General features: G+C 36.3%; 1 protein-coding gene across 2 annotated transcripts; it reads right to left on the bottom strand.

Moving 5' to 3' along the window:
* Positions 1-2,880: 2,880 nt before the first annotated feature.
* On the bottom strand, positions 2,881-11,801 carry LOC137404409 (coiled-coil domain-containing protein 181-like). 2 transcript variants are annotated; one of them, XM_068090608.1, is made up of 9 exons: positions 11,706-11,801; positions 10,878-11,064; positions 10,376-10,524; positions 9,115-9,733; positions 8,245-8,479; positions 7,416-7,530; positions 5,193-5,371; positions 4,381-4,505; positions 2,881-3,457 (listed from the first exon to the last, which is right to left on the bottom strand). In XM_068090608.1, the coding sequence occupies exons 2-9, from the start codon at positions 11,014-11,016 to the stop codon at positions 3,435-3,437; spliced, it is 1,584 nt and encodes a 527-aa protein (XP_067946709.1). In that variant the 5' UTR covers positions 11,017-11,064; positions 11,706-11,801; the 3' UTR covers positions 2,881-3,434. The 2 variants fall into 2 exon arrangements, with proteins under 2 accessions (XP_067946709.1, XP_067946708.1); XM_068090607.1 differs by having other exon boundaries at positions 7,404-7,530.
* Between the last annotated feature and the right edge of the window lie 177 nt (positions 11,802-11,978).

Below are 11,978 nucleotides of genomic sequence, written 5' to 3' on the forward strand. Positions count from 1 at the left end.
TGGGTTTTTATAGCCACCCCTATAAATTAAAAGGGATATGGGTTTTTATAGCCACCCCCTATGGAGTAAAAGGGATATGGGTTTTTATAGCAACCCCTATAGAGTAAAAGGGATAAGGGTTTTTTATAGCCACACCCTATAGCGTAAAAGGTATATGGGTTTTTATAACCACCCCCCATTAGAGTAAAAGGGATATGGGTTTTTATAACCACCCCCTATAGAGTAAAAGGGATATGGGTTTTTGTGCGCCTAATTATGTATTGAAGGAAGTCAAATGAATTGGCCATAGAAAACAAATACGGAAGCAGTGTATATGAACTGACCCAACATTGGTTGGTTGATTTTGACATCAGAGCTAAGATTGTGCCAGCTCTAAAGATGTTAGATTATGGCTTGAAAATAATGAAATCGTTTTAGTAACTGATTCGTATTCTTTGAATTGAGGTTAGGCTTATGTAAAGACAACTGGAAAACTCAGAAAGTTTCATTATTACATATCTTGTTTAGTTTTAGCATTACTCACAAGATCTATGTGACAAGAAATTGTTAGCTGATGTTAGAATATAAATTATTTTAGCTGATGCATTGAGATATGTGTCAATCTTTTAAGCAGCCTATGTTAGAGTTTCACTATTAGACAATAGCCTCAGCATGTAATACCGGTGTATATCCCTACTACTTCACAATGGTCATTGAAGGTTGGAACAGGATGTTTTCAAAGAAACGCTATCAAATCCTGTGCACAAAAAAGCTGGAAACAAAAAGGAGTGCTTTCATGTGCAACTAAAATGAGAAATTCTCCACTTTGCGTCGCCCGATTACAGTAAGTTAAATCAGAAAGATGTCTGAAAATGAGGAGTAGCAAAATTTGCATGCTTTGTAATTTAGCCATAATATTTGCCTGGCGTTGTAAGTATTGGAAGTAGCAAAAAATCTACTTGAATGATACTTTGGTGAAATACTATTTGCTGAAATGTAAATGATGAGCCTTCGTTAAATTTTGATTACTTTTTACTTATAAATATAATATATAATTATGGCTCTCAATTAGTAATTCTGGAAAACAGTACCAACATCGACAAGTCCGAACCTAGACAAGTCCCAATCTCGACAGAGGTTGGTCCGAATCTAGACAAAGGTTGGTCCGAACATCGACAAAAACTGATGCAGTTTTACAATAATTTAATCTTCAACAAATAATAAATGTCTTTTTGCAGTTATATCCTCACGTCAAGAAATAACAATCAAAGCTACTCACTGAAGTTTAGATTTCAAATAAAACATTTTGCTAGCTTAACAGTCAACCATATTTATGATTGTTACTTGTTTTAGCATTCGTTCTATATTTAGGTTGGGCAAAATATTGTTAGGCCTACAAAAGCTGGAGAGTGCTGCATCAAATGGATCACAAGATATTTTTGCACAAATAAATCTTTTACATATAAATCGCTCATTTATTATGAAAATAGTAGATGGTAAAATAGTAAAACTGCTGTCGAGATTGGACCAAGCGTTGTCGATATTCAAACTCGTCGAGTTTCAAACCAGTCGAGGTTCGGACTATAAACCGTAATTCTTCATTTTCGAGTCCCAAAACCATGTCACAGGCACGGTAATAAATGTTGATTTGTTAAAGGTAGTTACTGATTTTTCCAGTGCCATTTTTTTCTGTTTCCAATTTGCCAAACTGTTACTCCATTCTAAACAGTACTTTAAGGTATTTTAAAAATACCAAGTGCTAACTTTTGGCTAGTATACAAAATCTCGGTTGTATATTGGTATAGACAATGTATGAGTTTCCAACAGATGTTAATGCAATGCGTGAATTTCTTGGATCTTGCCATAATAACAACATCGTTACAAAAGTTTTGATCGCAAAAAATAGATCAAAAGTCATACACGGTAAAACAATCATTAATGCCACAACAACTTTGTTTATTTAAGCTAAAGACGAGAAGTAAAAATATGCAACATACAGTACTGTATAAGCAAAAAATCTAAGCTTTTGCATTTGCACACATTCAGCTTCAAATGTTATTATTTGGTCCAAAAAAAATAGCCGGTGGACCAAAAGTTAGATGGTTGTATAAACAAACTACATTTGTATTTCACACTCTAGTAATACACGACATCAAATAGAGGCGCGTATAGCCATGCCATCGGAATGTGCAACACAGTAAATATAAATACGTTGGCAAGTTCTGTAATGGGTCTATGTAGGTAATTTCACACGAGGCGTTCTCGAAATTGGTAGTTTGATGAAGAAAAATAAAGAGGAAACAACTTCATTAGCATTTACTACATTTGTAATTAAATGTACATCACATGTACATGTACATGCATGTATAACAGTCAATGTATTGATTAATGTCAATAGATTCAAAGACTCGATATCGCCATTAGTTTAATTTTTAAAAAGCAAGATATGAGCTGCAGGTCACCAGCAGTAACTGCACATAACTAGGTAAAATAATGCAATGCTTTTAATTCCTTCATATGCTTCAAATGCAGGCATGAGAAAATGTGTGTGCATGTACATGCAACATCTGTTGAAACCAAGTCATGGTACTGTTCAGTTTGACAGTGATTAAAGAGAAGAGTCATTTGGCTAATGCAACTAAATATCAGCTTTCATCTGGATTTATTAGCTGGCTATTATTAAAATTACAGTAAGTTAATTATACAGTAGTCTTTTTGAAACATGGCACATCTATGAGATAGAGAGACAAAAGTGAAGAAATAAAAATCAAGTCAATTGAGTTTTAATCTCTAGTGATCAACTTGCATTCATTAATTCTATAGCCCAAACTTCACCAGCAAGTCAACAGAATTGCCAGCGTTATCCATTTCACCTTGACATGCAGATTGCCTTGTTGCAGATATATTAAAGGGTGATATTAAACATTCTTCTAATAAAAAAACATTATAAAACAGAATAGCATAAGCATTTAGCAAAATGCTAGCATAGCTTGAGGCACCTATGCTACATACGGCATCTGATTACGTTACATCAATGGTTTCATCAATACATCAACAACGTATTATCAATAGTTTGATTCATCTCGGCGGACAGCATCATAGGCTTGCAATTTTTACGTACCAGTACTCAACACCTAATTATACATTAGCCATCAGACACTAGTGGCAGCATGAACAGCATCATAGGCTTGCTATTGTAAAAACCTAGAGTGTAGAACAAAAAGACCTCCAGCAGTGCTGGTAAACAAATCTCATAAAACAGCACCCACTATCTATTCTAGTGTAAAACAAAAACTTATTACTAGGAATAAACATGCGATTGTAAGAAAAGTAAACTACGAGGTGAGTATTAGATGAGGTGAGGTGGATATAGCTGCAGCTGGCTTCATGAAGGTATCGCTGTGAAATGGACCTTCTAGAACAGCAGGTAGAGTCTGGAATCTTAAGGATCATTTCTAGCAGAGCCTGGTGTTCCATTCTAAAAGGTAGATAAAACAGTAGCAGGCTTTGCAAAACACAAAAATAAAACAAATTTTCTTAACATTTACATATTTTACATTCCAGCACAACAAAAGTTCATGGAGAACAAACGTAAACACCAGCATATCCGTAGCACAGGCTTAAAAACCTTCAAACAGAGCGTATGTACAATCATAAGTATTTGGCACATAGGTAACGCCTCTTATGTTGTTCATAGTGATAAGAATAAGTTAGTTTGTAAGAAAGCCAAATAGTCTTAGTCACCTCAACTAAATGCAAGAGAGAGAAAGTGAGTAAAGAGGGAGATAGTTATTGTTTTGTAAAAAATAAAGTATGACAAGCTGTTATATTAGCGTATAGAGTTGGAAACTTAGATAATTTAATCGCGGCACAACAAAAGCCCCACAAACTTGTTTGTATCTGTGCACATTGAAGGCTTCACAGGCTAATCTTTTTTCAAAATGTCATAAAATTAATGTTGGATAGACAGCTATATCGTAGAGTCGCATCTACGCGTATGTCAATTATTAATAAAGAAATGAAATCCACATTCTTCTGAGTTAAGATTTTCTAATTAGCATTTATCGTAAACCCTCTATTTGAGCGCCACCTCTAATAGAATGTCACTACAGGAAATGGTTTAAAAACACAGCGCATTGGTATCTCAAATAAAGGTTTTACGGTATCCTGGAATGATTCGAGACAAATTTGGATAGATAAAATTTATTTAGAAAAAGCATTAAATGGTCAAATCTCACTCAATATTACTAACAATTAATGAATACAGTTCACGAAGGTTAGACTGAGAGGATTACTCCAAACAGACTTAAATAGTAGAGATTATTAGAATAGTCCTACACAGGCTGTAAAATAATATATTGATACACTGCTGCCTCTCAGCATACTCTCTGTATTGGTTACCTGCTTTGATTGACCGGTTGTTGGCCTTGGCCGATTTGCTTCTCGAGTGTTTCCTTTTGGTCATATACCTATTAGTGCTCATCATGTGAATAGATTGCTGGTCCTTTCTCTTATTTCGCAGCCACCTGTAATCAGGCAGAGATGTACTCAGGCACTGATAGATGTGCAATTATACAACTGTATATGCAAAATGAATGTCATCATTGTGCAGCTTCAATACTTCAGCTTCAGTACAGTTCAGCTTCAGTACAGTTCAGCTTTAGATGGAGGAAGATGTCAGGCAGTATCAGCGATAAGAAGTTGTCAGCAAAAATGAAAAGAAGGGTATACAGGACAGCTGTAAGACCCGCTATGATATACGCTATGGAGACAGTGGACATGACAAAGAGACAAGAAAAAGAGCTAAAGGTAGCAGACTTGGGAATGATAAGATTTGTCATTGGAGTGACTAGAATGCATAAAATTAGAAATGAGTACATCAGGGGAAGGGCAGATGTGGAGAGGATTGGAAAGAGATTGAGGGAGTAGAAAGTAAGGTGGTATAGACACAGGTTAAGGAGGGATGAAGTATATGTAGGAAAGTGGGTGCTTGGCATGAAACTGCCATGGATAAGGAGATGTGGCAGACCTAAGAGACAGTTTATGAACGCAGTGAAGGAGGATACAACAGACCTGAGAGTGATAAATAAGGACGCTAAAAATACAAATGGAAAAAGACTATTTGCAGTTAAAAAAGGTCAGAGCTAGGGCTGACCTTTAATGAATCCCTAATTACAGCCCTAGGAGTAAAGGAAGACTTTGCTCCTACATACTTTTTAAATGCTTGTTCGCACTCGTCTCTCGACCTGATGAAGTAAGCATCATCCCGCTCTTTCTGCTCTCTGTTCTTCAGCAGCCTCTCTTTCTTCTGCTGATCCTTTTTCGCTTCACACCACTTGTCAAACGCTTTCACATTTTCTTTTTTACGCGCTTCTTCATCCTCTTCTCCATTCTGGATGGTGGAAAGTCAATATTTATATTCTTCATTATATATATTAAAAACAATTGTACATTCATCTCGATGAATTTTCAATATGAATAAAACGCCTGTTCAAATAATGATTGTAGCTTAGGTAATAGAACTATGCAATTCAACGATCAATGTTATTTTGCAGACAGATATCTAATACCGTTTGATCTTGCAGAAAGAGTTTTTAACAAGTCGACAATGAACTAATTGTGTTGCTAGAGGAGGCAACAAGCTATATAGCTAGTCAAACAATGAACACGTCTAAACGATTAGCTACAAGATGGAGTCGGTCGGTGTAGATAAGCGATTCAGAAGAAATGTTTTACTTGGCTTTTATCACTTGTTATAAATCATTTATATAGACAAGTGAACTACTTGCCAATATATGGTGCAGCTTTATCAAAAAGTTTATATTAGCTATGAAACTTCATATCAAATTTTCTAATAAGAGTCTACGTGTATGAATATTTTCTTGAGCTGTTTGCCTATCTTGAGACTTAATCTTTAGCCAGTGAAACTGGTTCAGAAACTGATATCTCGAGTGTAATATTTACATATATTTACATATGTAACCTGATAGAGGAGGCAATAAGAAATAAGTGTTAAAATGAACAAGGGGAAAACTTTTAGTAAACTGTGCTAGCTTAGCTTGTTTATTACAGCTAAACAAATGTGAAAAGAGATGAAATATAGGACTCCCATCAACACAGCCGTGCGTTTAAAGTTTGTTTGAAGAATCGTCACATGGAACTGATGCTAGATTTCTCTAGTTAGTCAATCAGGAGCACTACTAGCACACAATTTCACAATGATGTGCTGAAGGAAAAGTATTTAGATAAGTATGGTTAAATAACTTAAATTACAAAAAAGCAACTAATTTTTTAATCCTTGCATCTAAAGTGGGAATACAATGTCTGCAGTGCTGTAATTTTATTGGCCTGCTTCAGTAACTGTGATGCCCTTTTCTACATATCACTTGCATAACTAGAGCAGTTTGTGTGGTGCCCTACCAGTCACCTACCAGCATGTCTAATGGACTGTGTGTGGGTGCCCTACCAGTCACTCACCAGCGTGTCTAGTGGACTGTGTGTGGGTGCCCTACCAGTCACTCACCAGCATGTCTAATGGAGTGATTATGGGGACCCACCAGTCATTCACCGGTGTGTCTGATAGAGTGTGTGTGTGGTGCTCTACCAGTCACTCACCGGCGTGTCTAATGGAGTGTGTACAGTGCCCTACCAGTCACTCACCAGCGTGTCTAGTGGAGTTTGTGTGGTGACCTACCAGTCACCCACTAGCATGTCTAATGGAGTGATTATGGGGACCCACCAGTCACTCACCGGTGTGTCTGATAGAGTGTGTGTGTGGTGCTCTACCAGTCACTCACCGGCGTGTCTAATGGAGTGTGTACAGTGCCCTACCAGTCACTCACCAGCGTGTCTAGTGGAGTTTGTGTGGTGACCTACCAGTCACCCACTAGCATGTCTAATGGAGTGTGTGTGGTGCCCTACCAGTCAATCACCAGCATGTCTAAAGGAGTGATTATGGGGACCCGCCCTGTCTGGCACTTGTTAACATATAACAACAGTCCTACTACTATTGGTTAAGTACTTATCTGTCTAAGAGTTAAGCATTGGTAGCTAAAAAGTTTGGTCTTTCTAAACACTGCTATTATATATTGGCAAATAAAAGCGACTCACATACATCGAATCTTGATCTGTCAAAGTTTTGTATTTTTCTCCCATTTTGCTACTCCTCTTCAACCAGGCTTTCAAAAAGGTTTCTGGGCAGTAACTGACTTAGTAATTTATACAACCAACTTTGTTTGTGAGAAGTTTACAATTTCAAAATTTTTTTCATTCCACAAGTATAATTGCACCTGATCAGAGGTGATACCATAACATTATTTAGTAATTGCTGTACTGAACTGAAGGTGATGGTCATTGCTGTCGGTCATTGCTGCCAGAGAAAAGTAAGTACTAAGAGTTAGTACTATTATAAGGAGACACGCTACCTGCTTATTTACCAATTGTTTCTGACGCTGCTGCTCCTTGGTTTCTAGCCACCATTGAAACGCGGATTCAGCTTCTTCTTGCTTTCTCCTTTCTTCTTCTTTTTTTCGCTGCTGTTCTGTCTTTTCACTAAATATCAGACAAATGCATCGGATTTATTTAATGCGTGCTTTATATAAACCACCAAAGGACACAAATATTAATAAGGAATGCTGTATATTCAGCATTCAAAGGTTCGACAAGGACAAGTTGCTATAACGATTCTAATGCCAGGCATAGCCATTCTTTATATGCAGCCAGCACGCAAGTTCTGTAGGGGTCACAAACTAGTAACAGCAGTGAATATCGGAGGCTATAATATGTACTAGTTAAATTTTGCCATTCTATAGTCTGGCTCAAAAAAATTTTAAAGCTTCTCCTAGATATTTTGAAGTTAGCCTTTGCAAATATATATTTTCGAGCTTGTTCAAACTTCATACGCATATGGTCTGTGCTTTTCGCTAGGTCGCCAAAATTATTTGGTTCAAAACCCCATCTAGTTCTCGAAACCAGCTTCTTAAACACCCACCTTCAAGCTATCTGATTAAGAATCAAATGAATCTCAGGCTACGCCAGGTTTACTGCTACTTTTGTTTTTTAAATGTGATGCATGGTAAGCTAATCTGCACAATGAAAAAAGCAGATGTGAATGTACATATAAAAAGTCAAAAGACATCACAATCCGCAGTACAAGTTTGATTTTTTCAGAGTTGTAGGCTACGACAAGCGCTTGCTGAAACCAAACTAAGTTATTACACTAGTTAACAGCGGTTGACCTTTTGTTTCAAGGTCGATGTTTCTTACCGCTCTTTAATGACCTTCTCTCTTCGTTCTTTGTATTCTTTTTGTTCTGGAGAGAGAGCGTAAGGAGAAACATAGTGAGATATATCCCAATCTTGTCTCTGGTTAGCTGGCCTAGTGGTTGTTGCACTCTGAGCTCGTTTTTTCTCTCTTCTTGGTACGGGAGAAGCAGAACGTGCGCCACCGAATGATGCGGGTCTATTAGTCCTGGCGTGATAAGAATATGACTCCGGTGTAGCTAAAGTTACAAAACATTGAAATTAATAATGAGAACAAACATTTTGAGTAGTCTAGAATCGAGTCTGCCACTGTTTATGAGCTATTTTAAGTTTCGAACCAAATGTATGGGTTCGATTCTGTGAGGTGCAATCGTTTTTCTTAACGTCCAGATGGAAGAACGGGCACGGCTCTTATTATAGTAAATATTTAGACTAGCTTAAGTTGCTCGAATTCATCGAGCATAGAAACTTAGCCAATGGCAACTACATTACCTGCCACTCTTTATAACTTATAAGCTATTCTAAATCCTGAGCAAATGGTTAGCGTAAAATGTAAGAAATGTTTTTCAATAATCTGTTTTATCTGTGCCTTGAGTTTTTGAATATTGTAATTATGTATTGGCTGAACACTCACAAAAATAAACAAACACCACCATTTAAAAGTTAGAATGGTAAATGTTGTATATGTTGATTAAAAAAGATTTTCTATCCTAAAACCTTTTTTATTACCCGTGCAACGCAGGAAATTCAGCTAGTCTAGACAAAACAATGTCTGAAGTGTTGAACATCCTTAAAAAAACTAAGAAAAGCCTAAAAAATCTGCTAAAAAACTGTAAACCAAGATGTTAGACCAAATGGTAAAAGTTAGTCTCACCTGGGGAACAGCTTGCACTTGTAGTTAGGGTTTCTGGTAGAGGGTAGCCCATGGCTTGTAGTTCTTTAACTGACACTAGCTCAAACTTTCCGTTCAATTCTATGAGCATTTTTTCATCTTTGCTTTCACTTCCTGGTGCTCGATTGTTATCTTGGTTGCTAGATGATGAACAGCTAATGTTATCAGTGTCATGGGGGCGGCCTCCTACCTGCTCCTCCGTTGCTCCAGTTTGGTCAACTGTTGCTGAATTGTTAGTGTTAGTTTCTGTATGGTCAATACTGTTTGCGTCCGTATCTAATGCTTCATCGGTTTCATTTCCATCCTCATGTGGCATATTGGCAAATCTAGCTGATTTCTTTTTTTTGTTTGGTTTAGAAATAGAGTCATTGTCATGTGCAAGAGGCTCTCCCGGCAACACATTGCTTGTTTCACCAGTTGATGAGACAGTAAGTTTTGTGCTGTGTTCATTGCTGGTTGAATCAGTCTGTTTGTCTGGCCTTGTAGCTAAAGGTTTTTCGCTATCTTCTGTGTTATCCTCAGGGGTGAAATTGTCTACTTTGTCTTCCCCTTCCTCTACTGGATAGGGTTGTGGGGCATAAACTGATGTTAGTTCCTGATCCTACAACATAAGAGCAATATTCTCTTGACAAGAACAGGTGAGCTATGGCAATCACTGGTGACTTCAACTCTAGTAACTATAGCAGTCACTGATGATTTCAACTCTGGTAACTATAGCAGTAACTAATGACTCTAACTCTGGTAACTAAAACAGTCACTGGTGACTTCAACTCGATTAACTATAGCATTCACTGATGGCTAGAACTCTGGTAACTATAGCAGTAACTGATGATTTCAACTCTGGTAACTATAGCAGTCACTGATGGCTTTAACTCTGGTAACTATAGCAGTCACTGATGACTTCAACTCTGGTAGCTATAGCAGATCATCTTTCTGCAATTACTCTTTGTGAAGCTACAGCTGGCATAAATAAAAAAGCTTCCAGCTGACTGAGATTTGACCGCTGTTGGCTGAACAATTACAAAGATTGATTGTGCCAAACAAATATATCAGCTAAGAAACATATAATCAAACCTCACAGAAGCTTAATTATGATTGCTTTGTTGGTGTTTAATCAGCAATTATTGAGCTGTAACTCCGTTCTCTAGCAAACAAAAGCGTGTAACAGGGTCTATAATAACGTGTCATTACGTGTATTTCTTTCGATTTAACATACATTCTGCACCAGATGCTTGTAATTCACCTTTTTAAACTCAATCATTGTGTGACGATCATGATTTGTTGGTAAAGGCTCCTTATCCCATTGTTCATTCACCTCTTTCAGTCTTTGGCTCACAAATGTTGAGTAATCTATTTCAACGAAAGCGGAAGATGCTGGATCCCACTCATCATCTTCAATAGAGTTTAATGATTTTAATAGTCTTCAATGATTATAATTAAACATTCTATAGCAACACTAAAATTTAGGGTTTATGTTTAGCTATGTTTAGCAAGTATGTACATGTATTCAGCTTTTCCAAACAAATCCGCTGAGGTTGAAGTGTAGTATCGAGCACTCAATGCAATCTATTTCATCTATTGCAGTTTTTAATTGAATGTAATAAGAGTTTAACACTCCCAGTGCTTCTTTAGAGTGATTAACCTCTTGAACACAATAGCTAATTGAAATGATCAGATAGATCCACAACAGCTATATAATGACAACATTATTTAATCTACACTGACATAAGTTTTCAGCAATTAACCTTCCAGCCTTTCACCCTGCATTTGTTGCATTTGTAGCACTGCCTCTCTTTGCTCATCAGTAAGCTCATAGTCTGAGTTGTCTTTATCTTGTTGCTCTTCTACTTGTCTGGAATCCTTTGAATTTACGTTCTCATCCATTTTGAGGTTTTCTTATTAGCTCAATGTAATATTCCAAGTTTTGGCATACTGAAATGAAGAATACTCAAAATGAGACATCTGTGGTACAATAACTAAAGAAAAAGCCAAGATAAAATAATTATTAGCAAACTGAGATAAAGTGCTGAATAAAAAAAATTAATGTAATGCAAGAATCCAAAGTTTAAACTTTTGGTAACTCTCATTAAAGAATTCGAGAATACAATATACTCATTCTCTGATGTGAGTAGACACCAGAAGACATATTGTCTGTAAATAATATTCTAAACTAAACAAACAAACAAATAAGATTTCAAAAACAATGCAATTGTTATCAACATTTTCTAAAACAATAAAAAGTTTAATGCCTTTAATTTTTTTGTAAGTAAGCTCTACTTTCTGAAGCTTCATAAAATTCACGGAGCAATTGAAACTAAGAGATATAACTTGAAGTAATGCATTTTAATAAATCAAAATAAATCTTTGAAATCTTCCACAAAACAAATGTTCAAAAAGGTGTGCTTATAATTTTTTCTCTAAAAATTTAATCGTAGACAACGCCTGTGATACAAACAAAAATCTCGTGCGGAAGCTGCCAAGCTTAAACTATGTGATTTAAGTATTGCCTCTAGCTATGATTATGACTATTACATTTGTTTTACTGTAAAACTACCAGTAAAATAAACGCTAACCTTCGAGATGTTTCAGACGCGAAAAGCTAATGACATTATGACAATAAGGAGCAACTACGGAGGATTCACTTTTGTCAGGATGTTTACCGAGGTGTCATGGAAACAGGAAGTACAAACAACAGGTCTCGAACTAATTATAATTGAAAAAGTAAATATGTAATTTGTTTTAATTTTAGATAAAACATTTTTGTTAACAAAAAATATAATTTTTTAGTAAATAAATTTGAAATGTAAATTTCCTACTAAACTGCGCGTATAATGCAATTTTTAGCG

The sequence above is a fragment of the Watersipora subatra genome, chromosome 9 (genome assembly GCF_963576615.1).
Source record: "Watersipora subatra chromosome 9, tzWatSuba1.1, whole genome shotgun sequence".
NCBI lineage: Eukaryota > Metazoa > Bryozoa > Gymnolaemata > Cheilostomatida > Watersiporidae > Watersipora > Watersipora subatra.

What these genes read in the sequence shown, in the direction of transcription:
- LOC137404409 (XM_068090607.1), bottom strand. Translation starts at nt 11,016, where the DNA reads ATGGATGAGAACGTAAATTCAAAGGATTCCAGACAAGTAGAAGAGCAA. An exon ending in AACAATTGGTAAATAAGCAG is followed by an intron (nt 5,372 to 7,403) that starts GTAGCGTGTCTC and finishes TCCACCATCCAG; the next exon opens with AATGGAGAAGAGGATGAAGA. An exon ending in CAACCGGTCAATCAAAGCAG is followed by an intron (nt 3,458 to 4,380) that starts GTAACCAATACA and finishes TCTACCTTTTAG; the next exon opens with AATGGAACACCAGGCTCTGC.